At 49.5% G+C, this 19792-nt stretch overlaps 1 protein-coding gene across 1 annotated transcript; it reads right to left on the bottom strand.

Annotated features, from left to right (window-relative positions):
• Positions 1–1589: 1589 nt before the first annotated feature.
• On the bottom strand, positions 1590–18700 carry E2F2 (E2F transcription factor 2). Its single transcript, XM_049774874.1, has 7 exons — positions 18414–18700; positions 11713–11818; positions 8605–8824; positions 7257–7415; positions 5624–5738; positions 4171–4363; positions 1590–1870 (listed from the first exon to the last, which is right to left on the bottom strand). Exons 1-7 carry the CDS (start codon positions 18669–18671, stop codon positions 1590–1592), a joined length of 1332 nt encoding a protein of 443 aa, XP_049630831.1. The 5' UTR covers positions 18672–18700.
• Positions 18701–19792: the final 1092 nt, after the last annotated feature.

Below are 19792 nucleotides of genomic sequence, written 5' to 3'. Positions count from 1 at the left end.
ATGACAAGACACTGTTGTCCCCAACTGGACATGAGCTCTCATATCACTATCCCCAAACAAGCCACTTTCTAAACCTCAGATGCCAGCAGGTCAGTTCAGGGACAATCCAATGAGCCCAACTTCATGTCTAAACCAACTTAATGCTACAAATGTTTAAGAAAAGTGCTACCCAGCTAAGCCCTAAGAAACCAGCTCTTTCTGGGCTCATCACCCAGGCGGCCTTTCCTCAGAAGGCACAGATTTGGTTTGGCCCAGTTGGATGGAGAAGAAGGCTAACACCCCCACCTTCCCCTCACCTCCAGCCAGCTAAGACTTAGAAACAATATGGAATATCCTTTAAGGTATATGGTAAAGCCAAAAAACCTTCAAGAACGTCAGTCCCAAAGAGGCATCATGAACTCATATCCCCCTTAGCTGCTAAGGTCCGGTCTTCAAGATAGATTCCTCCCTGTCACCTCTCCAGTATTCCTATGGCAGAATACTATAGCTGACAAGTCCAGTTACCTCTGTCCTTGGGGGAATCTGTGTGAGAGTTGTGAGAAAGAGATCCTTAGAGAATCATTCCCTTCAACTAACATGACAACAACCCTTCCAGGGAGGGATCATACTCATGATCACGAGAGGGGCCTTAGGGACAGTTTCTGGACTTTATCTTACCCTTCTTCATGAAGGAGCTGCCTATGCTTCCCAGGTCCTCAGGCCAAGTTAAAAAAACAAACGAACAAAAATAAAAACAGAGGAAAAGTGCCTACAGGAAGCCCTTCCAACTGCTTCCACATTCCTGTTGGGATTATTTTTATATTCTGAGGGGAGAAGAGGTAAAAGTTCCAAAGGAAGGATGTCTCTTCACCAGATGCTCCAGTTTCCTCAGGGGCCTCAAGGTGGCCTGGGCTGGGAAGGCTCCCTGTGAACTCTGGGCCAGAGACCAGGAAGCTCAACCTAAAGCCTCCACTGGAGACAGGCCAAGAGCAGGAGAGGCCCAAGGACCTGCAGGCTTGCTAGGAGAATCACGAGGCCTAAGTGCAATTACAGTTCCAGCAGACAGAATGGCCCCTCAGGGTCGCAGCACCCCATCACTGTGAGGCAATTAGGGTGGTGGCCTGGAACCTGGAAGCCAAGGCATACCCTTGGACAGTAGACACAGCTGGGCCTAATAGAGAAGTTCAACAAGAAAACGAGAACCTTCTTTCCTGCTACAACTCAGGGAAGATAAACCAAACTCAACCTGAAATAAACACTGAGGCAGTAAGTGCTTCCTGATAAACTGAGGGCACTAACTGTCCCTCATAAGATGGCAGGGCCTTTCACTGGACCTGGTCATCTCACCGGTAGCCCTTCATGTGAGAGGTCAGAGGTAAGAGACTGGTTGAGCCTTCCCAGGCCCAGTGTCAACACGGATAGACAGAACGTAACCCCTGATACTCTCCTTACTCCTATTTCCACATCCCCAGAAGTGGCACCAAGGAGCCCAGGAGACCCCGAGCTGAGGGCAGCACATTATGCCCAATGTCCCTGTGCAGGCAGGGGGGCTGTCAGTCCACGAGGAGGTAGAAACAGGAGTGGGGCTGCAAGTGGCAAGTCGGGGCCCCTCAATTGATCAGTAGGTCCCCAAGGTCATAAGAGTCGAAGAGGTCACTGATGCCCTCGCCTCCGTCCAGGCCCCACAGGTAGTCATCAGCTTCCAAGGGTGGGGAGAAGCTGATTAGGGGGGAGCTTCCAGGCAGATTGGGGGTCAAAAACTGGTCCTCTGTCTGCTGCAGCAGCGGATGTGGCAGCTCCAGCATGCTGTCGGTGGCTTCCAGGGGGACTAGGGGCAGGGGTGGTGGTGGCGGTGGCGGTGGCGGCACTTGTTGAGAAGTCAGCGCTGGTGCTGCAGACAAAGAAACAAGGGTCACATGCCTGGCTTGTGCCCATCAGGGCTCTGCACAGGATCAGCAGTGGGGTGATCTGGGAGCTATATACTATTCTCTTCTTCTGCCCTTACAGATTACTGTGAAGAGGTAGAAATGGGCCAGGTAGAGCCACTGAATTAAACTAGCAGACAGCTAAGGTCCATGGTAAAGGGACCCACTTTCTTTGCTTCCTCCTTTTGCTACCACCTCTAGCACTGGCCCACAGTATCTGGCATTCTCCCAGCTCCTCCCACCAGTATCAAAACCCACCCCCAAGTTCAGCACTCCACCGGGCCCTCTCCTGAAATCCATTCTCTGCTGCCCACATCATATCTTTCTCTCATCTCTTTCTCTCTCTCCCTCTGCTAGATTCCCATCAGCAAGCCCACATACAAATAAATCAAATATTTGGCACATGGAAGAAGCCAGGCTTAAACTCTGGGAGGATGTGACTGCACCTCTGTACCAGCTGTAGGCCCCAGGGCTCAGTTTTCTCATGAGGGCAAGCAAGGCTCCACCTCTCCTAGATAATGCAGGGAAGAGCCTCTGTTCCTGGAAGGCCTTGCCCTTCGCTGCCGTTGGACCCATCCTGCAGCACTCTGCTCTTTGTCCTCTCCACACCTCCATTAGGTCTCACTGGCTTGTGCACATTTTCATATCTGCTCACAGGCACTCTGTTCACATCAGCTTTTTGAGAAACCACTTCCCTGCTGCCTCCTCCTGAAACCTCCTTCATATTCAAGATAGAGCTCTGAGTGGCCCATTGTAGAGACGCACCAATAGAGGTTCAAAGGGTGAAAGCAACTCACCCATAACTACCCAAGTCTTAAGAAGCGAGGAGCCAACTGCAAGCCCCTCTCCCAGTTTCAGCTTCCTTCTTTCACTCCATTTAAGGTTTCCTTACAATGTAGAGTACAAAGGGATATTAGAAACAGCTTTTGTTCCATCTCCAGCCAACCAGTGAGGAAAAAAGAAGCTCCAACTTCCAGTCATTCCCCCTGGCAACGCCAAGAGAAAGGCCAGATGCATGTCCTAAGACAGAGTGGCATCCTCTTTGGCCAAGGTCCCAAAGCTCAGACCTCAAAATAATTCTGCTTTATGCCAGAACATGACATAAGAACATGACATATGTACAGTGTGTGTGTGTGTGTGTGTGTGTGTGTGTGTGTGTGTGAGAGAGAGAGAGAGAGAGAGAGAGAGAGAGAGAGAGAGAGAGAGAGAGAGAGAGAGAGAGAGAGAGAGAGAGAGAGAGAGATTATTCTCCATTCCTCTGCCATACAGGACTGGCCCCAACCTGCCTGCTCTAGAAGCACCCCCTCTGTGCCTTTCCAGTTCAGGCACAGCATCTGTAAGAGGAGCTGAGCCACTGACATCAGCCTGCTCTACAGGGAAGAGGAACCACCTCTTCTCAGAGGACTACTGAAGAGAAGGTGGCTCAGCTCCTAGGAATGGAGAACATGTTTGTTGACAGTGGAATGAAAAAGCAGAGGGCATGAGAGGGAGGGCAGGGTGGGGCACAGGTCTGGAGTGGGAGATAGGCACTGGGAGGTGCCCAAAGGAACAGATGGCGGGTGCGGCAGAACCACTGGTCCCCTGGACCGACTAAGACACCAAAGAGATTACCAGAGCAAGTCTGAGCTCATGTTCAAGCTCTGCCACCAGTTTGCTGTGGGATCTTGGGAAATCACTTGCCCTTTCTAGACCTCAATTTACTCATGTGTGAAATGAAAGGCTGAGTTTTGATCAGATAATCCCTGTAAAGAACCTGAGTGTAAAGCCAAGAGTAAACCTAGAACATAAGCAGGTGTGGCTCTATAAAACAAACCATAACAAAATGAAACAAAACCAAAAAAATCTTAATTATTTTTCTCCCCAGTATTACAATTTCTCTAAAAAGAAACCTTCAAATTCTCATCTGCCCACTGCCAGTCACTCTGCAGCTAATAGAGAGAACAGCATGATAGAGGCAGGCATTGTCAGAGCAAATACTAATAGTTCTTGCCTCGTACACAGTCAACATTGGTTTGGTACTCAGCACTGCATATGGTTCCCTCAATACCACCGAAAGTAACTCCAGAGCTCAGAGCCAAGAAGTAGCCCCTGAGCACCAATAGGTGTGACCCAATCCTCCCCACCCAAGAGAATGAATAAAGTACAACACACACATGAGGCAGAAGGACTATCCCTCTGCAGCTAAGTAAAATATTATTAGGGTCCCGACAAACATTGACATAGAAGACCTCTCTGGTTGTTCTCCGAGGACAACCCTCTGTCCTACCTGGAGATGCTATGGGTTCTGGGATGTCAGGGGTGGTGCTACTGCTGGGAAGGGTGGAATCGGAGCTAGGGCCAAAGGTGGAGGAGGAGGGGAGGAGTTCCTTGGCAGGACTGTCTGGTTCCTGCACTTCCTCTGGGCACAGGTAGACTTCGATGGGCCCTTGGGTGCTCTTCAGATATATCTGCAGGTTCTCCTGGAGCAGAAAGAGAAGACAGCCTGATTCTCGTGGTCAGTTGTATGAAAGGGTATATACAGTTGTCACCATTCATGTATACAAACTCAATTCCAGAGCTAGGCACCAAGCCCTGTGCTATCTGGCATGTGGGGCATATCTCCTCAATCTGCCTGTCAGGACTCCTTCTCTGATGTTCCTTTAAGAAAGGAATCTCCCTCACTGTCAGGCAATGCAGTTGAAGTGGAGAGTGCAGTAGACACTCAAGGTATCACCTGACTCAGACCAATCCAATCAGTATCAGGCCCACAACAGAAATGAGGAAGAAATGTAAGTTCCCACAAGCCACCCACTACCAAAGTTACTGAGCTGGGATCCTAAAATCTGTCTTTACCACAAAAGGGGGAGGAACATCACCTGGGAATACACAAAGAAAGCAGAGTGAGAGGTGGAGAGAGGGAGGCAGATGTCAGTTTTTGTTTTTGTGATTTGGGGGGCTACCTCTGGCAGTAATCAGGGCTACCTCATGATTCTGAACTCAGGGATTAGTCCCGGGAGCTCAGGTAATGGAGGTTCCTGAAATTGAATCTGGGTCAGCATGTGCAAGGCAAGTGCCCTACCCAATGTCCTATTACTCTGGCCTTTACGTTGCAGTCTAAATCCCTGCTTCAGGCCTTCCCTGCAATCTCCAAGACATGTCACTTAGCTCCCTGCTCCACCTTCTTACACCACTTGAATTTGACATGTTACTTGTGTCCAAGAGTTCAGATATGATGTGCCTTACCTGCTGTTCACTATACCTCTTCCTACCACATCCCTACAGTCTGTGCCACTGCTGAGCCACCAATGACAAAAGGCCTGCAAAAGGTACGTAATCCAGCCTGCAGACCTGTGCATGGCGCCTTCAGCCAACTTCCGTTCTGCCAGGCTAAAATCCTATTCATCCCACAGGACCCCACTGGACTGTCACCACATATGGGTTTTTCACCTCCAGGCCCTTTCTCCAAACATGACTTCAGTCTCTAAGTGTCAGTCTCGCTGCTTGCTTGGGTCTTTTTATTCCAGTTGGCAGGAGATAAGAGATACAAAGGAAGGAGAACAGAGTCTGTCTTGGTCCAGAATCTGATGCCCCTTATCCTTTCCAGCCTCTACTACTTTTGCCACCTCAAAGACCATCATTCATCAGAATGGACAGGGAAGCTCATGTGGGCAGTGCCAGGGACAGAACATAGGACTTCGTAACCCTTCTCAGACTATTTTCTCCCAACGCTTCCCACTTACCTCATTCCTGTCAGGCACCTCCAGTCTCGTCTGTGGAGGGGCCTTAACAGCAATCACCGTCTGCTCCTTAAAATTGCCAACAGCCCGGATGTCCTGGTAGGTCACATAGGCCAGAGTAGGGGCAGGTGAGTCAAGGAAACTGACCAGTCAAAATTCAAACCTCAGCCTGCAGGACAGTGACCTAACACCCCTCTGCTATATCACTGAGTAGTTTACTTATACCTTATGGAGCTTCAATATAACAAAAACTATCCTGAGACCAGAGAGATGTCTCAAAGTGCCAGAGTGCAAGCTTTGAATGTGGGAGGCCTGGATTGGATCCCTGGCACCCTATGGCCTCCAGGGTAATACTTGGTATAGTCAGACTCTGGAATAACCCTTGTGGCTCCAGCACCATGGGATCCAAGCAACACTGCATCCATGAGCCATAGTATTGAACTGCCTATCAAGTTGCTAAGTATGATCCAGGATGGCCCCAGTTTCTTTGAGCACTGTTTAGGAGAGTATATCTTGCTCCACCCCGGCCAAAGAAAAAAAAAAAAAAGACATAGAAATAAGATAACATAACAAATGGACATTATATAATCCGGTGGAATTATTCAAAAAAGCTTTTGAATTTTTTATGACATGGATCTTTCTATGATTTTGAGACTGAAACTAAAACAAAAAGTGGAATGACTGGCATGGTACAAAAACTTCTAGAAAAATTATAAAAAGCATAAAATTGGACAGAGGAACTGCAGAGATAGCTCAAAGGGCTGAACATAGGCTTTGCAGGCAGGAAACCCTGGTTCAATATCCAGTACCAGATGATCCCATGAACATCTCCTTGAGTGACCCCTGAGCATGATCAGGTGAAGTCCAGAAATCCCACCAAAAAGGAATCAGAAAAAAATAATTTCTGTAAAGTGCACTGAGGCACAGAACCACTCTCTTCCTTCCCTGCTGAGCCTAATTTGTACAGAGGAAAATGAAGATGAAAGTAGTTACAAAAGAAAATACAAAACATTGGTTAATGGGCCAGAGCGATAGTACAGCAGATAAGGTGCTAGCCTTGCATGTGGCCAACCAGATTTGATCCTTGACATCCCTATGGTCCCCTCAGCATGCTAGGAGTAATTCCTGAGTGCAGAACCAGGAGTGTGGTCCATTAAAAAAAAAAAAAAAAGAGTTACTCAATTTCTTACAGGTGAGGCTTCCAGTCACCAACAGATTAGTGTGAAAGTGGGGGGGGGGAACTACAAAGTATTATTTAATTTTCAACTACCCCTCCACATTGCTCAGGAGTCCACACTACAGTGTAATCCAGTGTAGGGCACTTGGCTTGCTCATAGCCAACTTGGATTTAATACCCAGTATCCCATATGGTCCCTGAGCACCACCAGGAGTGACTCTAGAGTACAGAGCCAGAAGTAAACCCTGAGCACTATTGGGTGTGTCCACACACACACACTATACTTGTTTTATTTCTACAATGAGAAAGTAACTTCAATGAACTCAAGAGGAGGAAGGAAGAAACAGAAGAGCCAAACCCTGAGTGAGTTCCTGCAGGAAGGTACTGCAGCAATTCTCCAAAGATATCTACAAAGAGGTCTCTGCTCCCTGACTCCCAGGCCCCCACTGAAGAGGATATCTCTTGTTGGCCTTGTCTTCCGTCAGGTGCTTGAAGCTTAGAGAGCAGCTATGGATTAGCTGATCCAAAGACTGTTCCATGCTCGTCAGCTCCTTCAGCTCTTGCCCCAGCTGCTGCTGCTTCCCAGGCCGAGTGGGATCTTCAAATAGTCCTCTGCCTCTGAGAAGAGAGCAGCCCCCAACATCAGTCTCAGTCTAACAGACCCAACACCAGGGATCCTACTCAAAACTGCACAGGTGAGACAGACAAAACACCAGGAAGAACAATTCGTAAGATCTATAATGGTGCTCAAAGGCTGTGCCTAACACTGTACCTACCTAGCTCCTGGGAATTGCCAGGGACTAGAACTTGAGGTTTGGGGATTGTGCTAAGGAAAACAAACAAGTCAAAGCCTGGATATTTGGGTTCTCAACTTTGTGTCTACCCTATGATTCAGTTCCTTCCCAAAACTAACATGCAAATGGAGATCTTCCTCTGCCAAGGTTCTTTGGGTTTATACCAGAGGCTGCAGGTCTTTTCCTTAAGATTTTGTAGATGTGGAGCCAGGAAGATGGCTCAAAGGGCAAGAGTGCTAAGCCCAGGGTTCAATCCCCAGCAATGCATGATTGAGCACCGAGTTAAAAGCAATCTCTGTACAAGAGTGGGGTGTGCACAGAACAATAGCAAAAAAGGTATGGTTTTTCAAGTACCCCAAGAGTGATCCCTGAGGTGCTCGAGAGTAAGCCCTGAGCACAGCGGGTATGGCCCCAAAACCCTACAAAAAGCAAAGACAAATTGGGGTTGAAATGATAATACAGTGTGTTGGGCATTTGCCTTGCACATGATCGACCCATGTTCAATCTCTGGCATCCCTGAGCCTGCCAGGAGTGATTTCTGAGCTCAGAATCAGGAATAATGCCTGAGTGCCACCTGATGTGGCCCAAATATCCAACCCCCCCCCAAAAAAAAAAAAACAAGAAAAAAACAAAGACAAGTCCAAAAAGACATCTGGAGGATCCTGGCAATACAGTAGGTAGGGCTTTTTTTTTTTTTTTTTTTTTTTTTTTTTGCCTTACAAGGAGCAGACCTGGATTCTATCCCCAAGCATGATTTCTGAGAGCAAAGCCAGGAGTTATCCCTACACAAATCTGTATGTGGCCCAAAGCAAACAAACAAACAAGCAAACAAAAAAGAGAGACCTAGAGACACAAGAAAAGGAACAGGAGGTAATATCTCAGAGAGAGGGTGTGCTCTGCTCTACTTCATGTACTTGTCGTGTAACATTTCACTTTTGGGACACCTGACATCCACATCCACTAGATCTAGCCCCTGCACAAGGACCCACCAGTGCCCCCAGACCAGCACTCACACCCACTGGATGTTGTTCTTGGCCTTTTTTCGGATAAGCTGGATGCCCTCCAGCACGTTGGTGATGTCATAGATGCGTCGCTTCTGCACATCCAACACTTCTGCAGCCCAGTTCAGATCCAGTACCCCATCCTCCGACTCCCTCAGGAGGTAAATAAACTTCTTGGTGAGCAGACCCAGTGATGTATCATATCGAGTCTTCTCCCCAGGAGACTTGGGGGCTGAGGAAGAAAGGGGCCCCATTACTACTCAGAAAGGACCAGGCCGATGAACCTCCTCTATCAACCAGGACCCAACCAGCATCATCATATCAGCACCTACTTCTCAGTTACAGAGCACTGAGAGGTAGGGGTCATCAGCAGCACTGTGAAAACGGGAAACCAGATATCTAGACAGGGAAGTGACTTTAGGTTTAAGCTCTCCCATGAAGGGGGAGGGCTGGAGAGGTAGTTTAACGGTTAAGGCACTTGCCTTACATACAGCCAACCCACGTTCAATTCCAGCACCCCATATGGTCCCTTGAGCACTGCCAAGCATAATTCCTTAGTGCAGAGCCAGGAATAAGCCCTGAGGCCTTCCAGTTATGGCCCCCAAACCAAAATAAGCAAATAAACAACAACAAAAAAACTTGTTAAGGAAGATAGGGCAGGGATTAGGGTACTTGCTGTTCATGAGCAGGATCTTGAGTTCAATTCTTCTTAGCACTACCTGGTCCCTTATGCAAAACCAGGCATGACCCTGCCTGACTTGAGCAGCATGGCCTCACAGGCCTTATCCTGGAACTAACTGGCTGGTTGGCTAAATATCACTAGAAGAGGCCTCCCTGAGTACCTTGAACACTGCTTGGGAGGTCAAAAAAAGAAACTTGTTCAACCAGAAAGTGGCAAAACAGATTTTAAATCCAGCATTTTGGCTTCTGGAACCAGAAGGGAGACTGTCTTCTTTCTTTTTTTTTTTTTTTTTTTTTTTGGTTTTTGGGCCACACCCAGCGATGCTCAGGGGTTACTCCTGGCTGTCTGCTCAGAAATAGCTCCTGGCAGGCACAGGGGACCATATGGGACACCGGGATTCGAACCAACCACCTTTGGTCCTGGATCGGCTGCTTGCAAGGCAAACACCGCTGCGCTATCTCTCCGGGCCCAACTGTCTTCTTTCTTAATCATAACCCTATCCTGCCAGTTATGTCAGGAATTTGGAAATTTAGGGTAGTAAGGGAATACAAGATTTGAGTTGAGAACTTGTTAACTCAGTCTTCCTTTTCATGTGTTTCTCAAAGATTCAAAGGACTCAGTCCTAGAATGGTAAAAGGAGCAGATTCATGAAAAGGTCTTTCTTCATGAAGCCACGTCACAAAACCACGTTTGAGATGTAGCTCTTAAACCACAAAAGGACTTGTGCAATCAAGTAATTTGTAAATCATATAGCAAGATAGTGGTCAAACAAGTTCTGGAAACTGAGTTTTAGTGTGTCACAGATTCCTTGGGAGAGGACTTGACTTAACATAGATGGCAGACATTTGGCACAGGGGTTGCTTTGTTTTGCTTTGACAGTACATTTGGTGTTGCTCCAAGCTCAGGGTTGCTCCTGGTGGTGCTTGGGGGACCATGTGGTGCTGGGGATAAAGCACAGGCCCTCTTTAGGCAAAGCTTGCAGTCTAGCCCATTGATGGACACCTACTGTTTTGATAAATTTTGCAACTACAGAAGACATTACCAACTGATCACCCTTAAGCTATTGTGATAAAGAGCTTTGGGCAGTCTCTGTCAATCAGATGGACAGGAAACTTGCTATTATTTGTGGAGGGGATCAAACCTGGTCAGCAGCATACAAGGCACATGCTTTGCTTACTATACTATCATTCCAGCCCCAGATCATTTCCAGAGAGGAAGAGCCTAACTAGCCCCTCTGTTCACTTGGATTTTCTCATTGAGAAAAGATCAGACTGAATTAAATATAAAATATATTTTCTTTTTCTTTTTTTTGGTTTTTGGGCCACACCCGGCGATGCTCAGGGGTTACTCCTGGCTGTCTGCTCAGAAATAGCTTCTGGCAGGCACGGGGAACCATATGGGACACCGGGATTCAAACCAACCACCTTTGGTCCTGGATCGGCTGCTTGCAAGGCAAACGCCGCTGTGCTATCTCTCCGGGCCCATAAAATATATTTTCTTTTAGTTTTTGGGTCACACCCAGCTACACTCAGGGGTAGTTACTCCTGGCTCTATGCTCAGAAATAGCTCCTCGCAGGCTCAGGGGACCATATGGGATGCCGGGATTCGAACCACTATCCTTCTGCATGCAAGGCAAATGCCTTACTTCCATGCTATCTCTCTGGCCCCAAATATAAAATCTTTTTATTGTTTTTGTTTTGGGGAAATACACAGAGGTACTAGGAATTACACCTGGCTCTGCTCTCAGGGATCATTCCTGGTGGACTTGGGGAACATATGTGATGCTGGGAATCCAAGTAGGGTCCTCTGGATGAAAGGCAAAGACCCTGACAGCTGTATTATCTTTCCAGCCCCCAAACCTGTTAAAGCAGTAAGCCCCGAAATAAACACTGTCACCATATTTAGATTCAGAGTTGCCATGGTGTGAAACGATTTGGAAAGACTAGATATCAGGATTCAAGTTCGCATGGCCAATACAGACACTATGTATTAGCTGGAAGGCCTCTGGTAAATCATTCAATCCTCAAGCTGTGTCATCTATAAATGGGATTAACTTGACTACTTAGCAGGATCTGAGTGGGAACTAAAGAAAAATGTCCTAGTTTTATGGTTGTTGTTGTTTTTTTTTTTTTTTTTTTGAATGGGGACCACATCTGGTGGTAATCAGGGATTACTCCTAGCTCTGCACTCAGGAAACACTTCTGTTGGTAGGGGGACCATATAGGATGTCAGAGATCAAACCTGGGTCAGATGCATGCAATGCAAGTGCCCTAACCATTGGATGATCTCTTCGACCCTAAGGAAAATGTCCTGTAACTGGGACAATATGTGCCCAATATGATTCCTGATGAACTGAACAGCTTGCAACCTTCTGCCTCGACTTGCCCCCACTCCAGTCTTCTAAGCCTTCCCAAAGATACCGGGTCAGCATGGCTTACTTTTGGGGCTGGGAAGACCATCCACTTGAATGTACTTCCCCTTGGGAGTTCGGAATTCAGGAACCACAGGTCTCCCGATCCCCTCCAGATCCAGCTTCCTTTTGGCCTTAAAGAGAGGAGGGGAGAGAGAAGTAGGGTTTGAGCATCATCCCTCCGTTAGTCATTTCCTGACTAACCGGGTAATCACTGACTTGCTTCAGTTTTCCATCCATGTAACATTAAAGCACTTGGCATATCAATGGCCTGAAAAGTGAGCTTCCCAGGGAAGGAAAAAACCTGTTTTTATTAAATGGGCTTCTGACAACACTCCCTTCCTCTGAAGCCAAGCTCTTGAGACAAAGCCAGTCTGGCCAAGAGCTCAAGGTAACTTAAAAACAGGCTCTAATGTCCCTTCCACACATACCCCTCCACGGGACGATGCAGGGAGGAAGGAGTAGGTGGAGCCTAATTCACACATCAGACTGGGGAGCCCCCCTTCCCCTGCCAAGCAGCTGGCCCAGCCAGGCCTGTGACCATCAAAGCCCCACAGCTGGCCCTTATCAGGGTGGGGCTGGGCATCCACCCAGGCTCAGGGGACTTCCTGGCACAGTGCCACACCCAAGGGAGGTGCCCACATGGGGAAGCAGTGCAAACACCCCCAACTCCCATATTTGAGCTTCAGCTTGAGGGCCCCAGGGCCTCCTGAATAGACTTCATTTGCCATTCTTTGCCCAGAAGGGCAGACAATGAAGCCTTCCCCAGTGTCTTAAGGACCAGCAGCTGAGGCTGCCTGCCCCCCCACCCCACCCCACGCCCTGTTCCCGCCAAGCTTGGGAAACACCTGCTGGGGAAATCAAACCACAGACCCATCTGTTCCTCTACACGCTGCCACCACCAGCCCGATTAGGCCCAGAACTGCAGTGGCCCGGAAGGGGCCTCTCTCTCCTGTTCTAGGCCAGGCAGGCAGGGGACAAGCACCAGGGCAGTGGGGCATAGGTCAGAGCCCTGGGTTTGAGCCTCCTGGTTCTTTATGCACTTGCTGTGACCTGGGAAATGTTCCACATCTAAGAATTTTGGTTTCCTCCTCTGTTAAGTGGGTCAAAAAGACCTTCTTTAAGGAGCTGTTGTAAAAAATTTGAGGGAAGGGGCCGGAGAGATAGCATGGAGGTAAGGCGTTTGCCTTTCATGCAGGAGGTCGTCGGTTCGAATCCCGGCGTCCCATATGGTCCCCCGTGCCTGCCAGGAGCAATTTCTGAGCCTGGAGCCAGGAATAACCCCTGAGCACTGCCGGGTGTGACCCAAAAACCCAAAAAAAAAAAAAAAATTTGAGGGAAAATCTGCCCTGCACTCAGTCTGTGGCTCTGCATGTAAGAGCTGCTCAGAAATGCAAAGCCTGGGGACCAGAGTGATAGTACAGCACGTATGGAGCTTGCCTTGCATGAAGCAGACCTGAATTCAATCTCCGGCATCCCAGATGAGCCCCCAAGCACCACCAGGAGTAATTCCTGAGTGCAGAGCCAGGAATAAGTCCTGAACATGGCCAGGTGGGGCCCCTCAAAAAGCCAGAAATGCAGAGTCTTTTCCTTCATTGCAATCTCAGCTTCTTCATTGACACACCTACTGGGAGTCACAGAGCCCATTGCTTTCCTCTCCTTCCCCATTTCTGGGATATCCTTGCCTTGGATGAAACAAAAAAAACTATTTTTTTTTCTTTATTTTGGGAAACAACATGCAATGATACTCAGAACTATTCCTGGTGATGCTCAGGGGACTATGTAGTGCCAGGGATCGAACCCAAGCCTCTTGCATGCAAAGTATGCACTCCAGCCTATTGCGGCCTATTTTAACCTCTGGTTGTGATGAGGTCATGCTTGGCAGGACTGACTTCTAACTGCTGCTCACACAACTGAGCTGACAGGTGTGAGGTGCAGTGACAGCTCTTCCTGTTGTCAGCTTTCCCTAGCTTTATCTCCTCCAGTTAAGTCTTCTTGGACTAACCTAACAAGTCTGCTCCTACATTTGTACAGGCTGGATATGATCTCTCCATCCTTCCTCCTGTACTACACATGATCCAAATACTTGCCTGCTTATTCCTCTTGAAGTCTTTCTGAAAGATTCCTATTTTTTTTTGTGGGGGTGGGGGGCACACCAGGCTCTGCACTCAGCAATCATTCCTGATGGGCTCTGGGGACCACATGAGATGCCAGAGATAGAACCTGCGTCAATTACATGCAAAGTAAACATCATACTGGCTATACTATCTCTCGAGCCCCTGGAAAATTCCTTTTTATAACCTCCCGACTGGTAATTTCCTTAATTCTAAGAAATAATTCATCAACCCTTAACTTGTCTCTAGAGAAAAGCCCACATTCACTGAGATCACCACATGCCTTGGGCCAGGCCCCAATATCAAAGTCCTCACAGGATCTTCTCAACACCACAAATCCCCATTTTATTTGTTTTTGTTTGTTTGTTTGTTTGTTTTTTTGTCTTTTTGGCCACAGCAATGCTCAGGAATTTCCTGGTTTTGCACTCAAGATTCACTCCTACCAGTGCTAGGAGGCATTTTGGAATGCAGGAGATTGAACCTAGGTCAGCTACATGCAAGACAAGCACCCTACCTGCTGTGTTCTCTCTCTCTCTCTCTCTCTCTCTCTCTCTCTCTCTCTCTCTCTCTCTAAGTCAGCTACATGCAAGACAAGCACCCTACCTGCTGTGATCTCTCTCTCTCCAGCGCTCTCTCTCTCTCTCTCTCTCCAGCGCTCTCTCTCTCTCTCTCTCCAGCGCTCTCTCTCTCTCTCTCTCTCTCTCTCTCTCTCTCTCTCTCTCTCTCTCTCTCTCTCTCTCTCTCTCTCTCTCTCTCTCTCTCTCCAGCTTTAGAGCAGAAGTGCGAAGAGTTGGTAAATTCCAAAGCCTTGGGCCACTCTGACTGACACCATCTATTCCAGAATCCTCAGTCTATCTCTCAAAAGGAACTCTCAGAGCAGGGAAAGGCAGGAGTGGGGTCACCCAGTTTCCCCACTCCACCCCCTAAGAGCTGACTAAGTACATAAGCAGAAGGGGCCTCACTCTCTGAGAAGCGGGAGATACCTGCTGAGCCTTAAATGAGAAGCCCTGTGATGATCTACCTGTGCCACTTCATCCTGACCCATATGTATGTCCACCCTCCTGGGACAGGATATAAGAGACAGGATACAGAGGGGTTAAGCCACCTGCCTAAGGCCACACAGACAAAGAGTAGACCCTGGGTTTAGACTCAGGTAGGTCTGACTCTGAAGCCATATACCAGACTGCCTTGGTGCCATCCCAACAACAGACCCCAAAATTTGCTGGAATTTGAGCCAAGGCTATATCCACATACCCCCATCCCTTTATCTCACACACACACACACACACACACACACACACACACACACACACCAGGCCCCCCCCCCAACCTCCCATAAGGCCCCTAAGCAGCAAAGTGCCCCTTGCCCAGGGCAGGATTTCTCACATTTTCAGATAGGGCCTGGAGAAGTCAGCAAGGACAGAAGTTAAAGTGGACCAGACCATCTCTGAAGGCCCAAGACCAAGGAGCAGCTAAATTGGTGCTCCCTTGGTTCCCCTCTGGTCTCCCCACCACCAATGGCTGGATGAGCCAGTGTGTTGGTTGACCTCAGTGTGTTGGTTGAGTCTCTTCATAAATTAGGGATAATGTGTTCCACCTCTGCACTTAGCCCAGGGGGACAAGTGCCATGTGGGAGAACTGCTGGCACGGAGGTACCGGGGGTATCAGTAGGGGAAAGAGCAAGGAGCACTAAAATGGGATGGGCCCGAGCAAAGGTCTAAGGCCACACCTACAGGACACCTGGCAGCCCCTCTGGCTATTTCTAGAAAGCCTAGCTAGAGGCTCAGGATGTGGCAGAGAGCATTTGGTTAGTATGTATGAGGTCCAGAGTTTTCTCTCTCCAGAAAAAAACCCAGGCACAAATCAGGGGAAGCAAGTGACCCAGATCACATGGGAACAGAGTCCAGCACTTCTGAAGCACTAAAGTCCTGGATGGACATAGGGAAGAAGGGAGAGTTTGGGGTTGAGAGCTCTACTCTATGGCCCCAATTCTGCCACTTGGAGGCCTAGCATTTCTGCCATGCCTCTTTGAGACAAGATTTCCTCATCTGATTGGGCGGGTCAGGTATTTCATAGAAATCTTCATTTTCTTTGAGGCCTCTTAAAGAAAGTGGGCAAATCACAAAGAAAGATAGGCCATGCAGAATCTCATCCTCAGTACAGGTTGCTGCAGGGATACACCTGAGGAAGGCAATGTGGCAAGCCACAGTGGGCACTCAGCAAAGCAGTATGCCAGTCAGACCTTTACCAGAAGGTTGTGGAAAGAGCACCAGAAGGGAAGTGAAGAAATGTGGAAACCCGCTATCATTTAAACTTGCTTGTCATCCCCAGACAGCAGCCTGGGGTCCCTTAAACAGTGGCTCCCCCGACAAATCCTGCACACCCTGCACTTGCAGCCTGACCACAAAGCAAGCAGCCACACCCAGGGTTGGGTCTGGAACTGTTCCAGGTCACACCCTGGCAAAATGAGTAAGCAGGGGACCAAGGCCTGTCCACAGGTCTAGGGACATGGGCATCTGGGCGTGGACAAGAAAGAAGGCTCTGGCCTGGTAAGCTTTTGGGGTCATTGATACAAGGACTCCCCCACGTCTTGGTCTGTGACTTGGAAAGGTGACTTTCTATCACTGCTCAGTTTCCTCATCTGTAAGAAGCCTCATTGCGGATGCTTTTACCAAGGTAGCAAATGAAAAAATGTCAAGCAGTGCCCAGCAAGAGAGGCATAGTGCAAAAGAGCCATTGTTGGTTTAGTTTTTTTTTGTTTTGTTTTGTTGGTTTATTTGGTCACACCTAATGATGCTCAGGGTTTAGTCCTTGCTCAGCACTCAGGAATTACTTCTGATGGTGTTTGAAGGATCACTTGAGATGCCCCGATCAAACCCAGATTGGCCACCTCCTACCAGCCGTACTCCTCTCTCTCCAGCCCAGAGAACTGTTCTTACTATGACCACTGAGTGCCACCAGGATGGCAGGACAAAGAGAGACAAAGGGCTCTTTGGGGAGGAAAACAGTTTAAAAAAAACCACAGCTGTTACTGAGACATCTCTCAGGGCTAGGTACCTCAAAGCAGCTGGCCAGAGGAAAGGCGGGTCCCCCACCACGGAGTCCCTTCCCCAGGGGCTCCCAGCTCCCAAGTCAGGCTGTACTGGGTAAAGCAACAAGTCTGCAGAGAAGAGACTGGCTGAGCTGAGATTAACAGTTAGCAGCACTGGGGGTCATGCGTACATCTTCCTGCATGATATTGGACAGATCGTAGCCCTTCTTTGACCTAATTTCCCTCTGCAACAAAAAGCTATCAAGAACATCTACTGCACAAGTGGGGGGGGGGGTTGTGTTAGTCTGCAGAGTACTGAACCTAGTTTACCCAGTCCCTGTTATCCTTAGCTGCTTGATCTCTAAAATGGGAAGTATACACCTGCTTCCTTCCTGCTTATTTGAAATCAGACACAGCAAAGTGAAAGTGAGCACAGCCAAAGCAAAATTCCCATGGCAGACGCTCTGACAGAGATAGCCAGAGGTCAGTGCCAGCTGATAGACACAGGTCTGATGGATGCCTCTAACAGGGTGGAAGTGGTCTTCTCTAGGCAGTGACGCTGCTCAGCGCTCACAGTTAAACAAATCTACAACACCCTATCTTCCTCCAGACAGTGCTTGCAAAACCCACACCCCAATGGAGACAGTGGAGAGATGAGCTGCATGTAACCACACTCACTCCACGAATACACCTTTTCCGAAGAAAACTGGAGCTCCGACAGAACAAAGACCAGTCCAAGGACACACAATGAATCATTGGCAACCAAAACCCCAAACCAGGCTCCCCAAACATCGCCAACCCCACACCTCCAGGGCTTTTCCCACTCCACCCCCACCCTATGGCTGTTTCAGTTTTCACTCGCTCCAAGAATTCCACTCCCACAAAACACACCCTGTGCGGTGCCGCCACACATTGGGCCCTCCCTGGCAACAGGCCTGGGGGCTTGAGGAGGAACAATCTGAACAGCAACCCCAGGGGCTGCCCTGACTTGCACCTGCTGCTGGATATCTGGGAGGGGAGGAGGAGTTCTTGGGGGAACTAGGGCAGACGATTGCAGCAAAGTAGACTGGATGGAAAAGGCAAAGTCTGTCTCAAACACACACACACACACACACACACACACACACACTCTTAAAATCCACAACTGTAATCCTATGCCAAGCCCCTGTTCCCCCAACGACAGACAGACAATAGCAAAAGCCCAGAGCTGGCATCTGGGCCAAACAATGAATGAAAGAATGAATGAACCAACGTTGGCTCTAAGGACTTCCCCAAGGTCACACAAAGCTCTGGGGGTAATGGGTGGGATTGCCACACTCCCAAATCAGTGCTCCCTTCTAAACCTCTCCTTCACACCAAGTAGATGAGGTTATTTCATCCCCAGTCTGAAAATAAAATGCTCTTGGGCTCAGATCTTGGAAGAACTGGAAAGGAACTTAAATTTAGGAAACTTCTCCATCCCCAAACTCGTCCCTGGAGCCCAGACGCCGCTTCCCTCCTAGCTCACACCCAAAGGGAGAAGAAGCTTTGAGGATGCAGGCAGGGGTTAGAGTGGGGGGGGGAAGGGGGTCCCCCCAACTTTACCGGTAGCCGGCCAGCGGGCACGCATCGCACAACTTGGCACTCGGGTCCGTGGGGGGTGGCATCGAGGCAGGTGCCCGGCGCCGGTGCTGCAGCGGTAGGCACAGTTTGGGGGTAAAGCGGGGTGTAGTAGGCGGTGGCCTGGCAGAGCGGTGGGCTTCGCAGGCCCGGGGACCAGAGCTGCGAGGGGCTCAACGCAGTCATGGCCTTCGGGGGCGGCGCGGCGGCGGCAGGAGCCAAGGCCGCGGGTCCTCGGAGCATGGCGCGCAGGGAGCAGCGAGCGCCCCCCGATCCGCTCCGATCTGATCCGACCGGGGCTGGGCGCGGAGGCCCGGGGACGCCGCCGCCGATGGCCGGACCCTCCCCTCCTGGCCCGCCGCCCAGCCGGGCTGGCTGCGCTTGGAGATCGGCCGGGAAGGGGACGTGTCTGGGTGGCCGCGGGGCTTGCAGGAGACGCGCAGGGCTCGGGACCCGACGGGGAAGCCGGGGCCAGTGACTCCCTCTCCCCGCGCTCTCGAATCCCCGAGCTTTTCCTCGGCCTCTTTATTTCTTTTCTTTTTTTTTTTTTTTAGCGCCAAAGTGCGTGCCGCGAAATTCAGATCTCCCGCGGAAAATGCCGCGCTGCGATTGGTCCCTGCCGCGGCGTAAGCTCCGCCCTCCCGGAAAGGGGCGGGGCGCCGCCGCCGCGACGGCCACCAGCGTCTCCCTGCTTAAAGGGGCCGCTAAACCTGCTGTCTCCTGGAGCCAGGCGATGTTTCCTGCACCGTGGAGAGGCAGCTGGAGTGGGACACAGAGGAAAAGCCCCCCCATAATCTGGATGGACCCAAGTGGGGTATGGAGGTGGGGATCTGAGTCGTCTCCCCCGCCCCCGATCCTGCTATTTCCTTTTTCTAGGCCCTTATTTTTTTTAAGTTTTCATAGTTGACAACCTAGCATTATGCAGATGTATCCTACCCCTTTCTGAGCACTACCCAGCTAAAAGGAAAGGCAGAAATCTGTTCTTTCCTGCGGGGAGGATGGAGGGCAGAGCCTATTAGTATCTTTGACATCTTTTGATCATCAACATACATGCCAAATGCCATGGTTTTTGTTAGGGGCCACACCCATTGGTGCTCAGGGCATTCTTCTGGCTGTTCTCAGGGATCACTTCTGCTGGACTCCAGGGACCACATGGGTGGGGTATGGTGTCAGCATGTACAAGGCAAGTGCCCTACCTACCGTACTATTGCTTCAGCCCCTACAGCACTTTAAGTGTTGTAGCGGTAGTTGTTGCTGCTGCTGCAGTTTTGATGAGGGAGTAGAAGTAGGCCACACCCAGTGGTGCTCAGAGCCTATCCTTGCTCTGTATTCAAGGATCACTCCTGGCTGGGCTCAGGATTGAA

This window comes from Suncus etruscus, chromosome 6 (genome assembly GCF_024139225.1).
Source record: "Suncus etruscus isolate mSunEtr1 chromosome 6, mSunEtr1.pri.cur, whole genome shotgun sequence".
Lineage (NCBI taxonomy): Eukaryota > Metazoa > Chordata > Mammalia > Eulipotyphla > Soricidae > Suncus > Suncus etruscus.
Note: the sequence above shows the minus strand (reverse complement) of the source record. Positions and strands in the feature narration are given on the sequence as shown.

Excerpts from the sequence above, each read along its gene's own strand:
- E2F2 (XM_049774874.1), bottom strand. The coding sequence starts at position 18,671 with ATGCTCCGAGGACCCGCGGCCTTGGCTCCTGCCGCCGCCGCGCCGCCC. Across the intron at positions 8,825-11,712 it reads TGGTCTTCCCAGCCCCAAAA|CCCCCAAGTCTCCTGGGGAG; the intron begins GTAAGCCATGCT and ends TTTCTTCCTCAG. Across the intron at positions 5,739-7,256 it reads GAAGACAAGGCCAACAAGAG|TCTGGCCTATGTGACCTACC; the intron begins ATATCCTCTTCA and ends ACCTGCCCCTAC.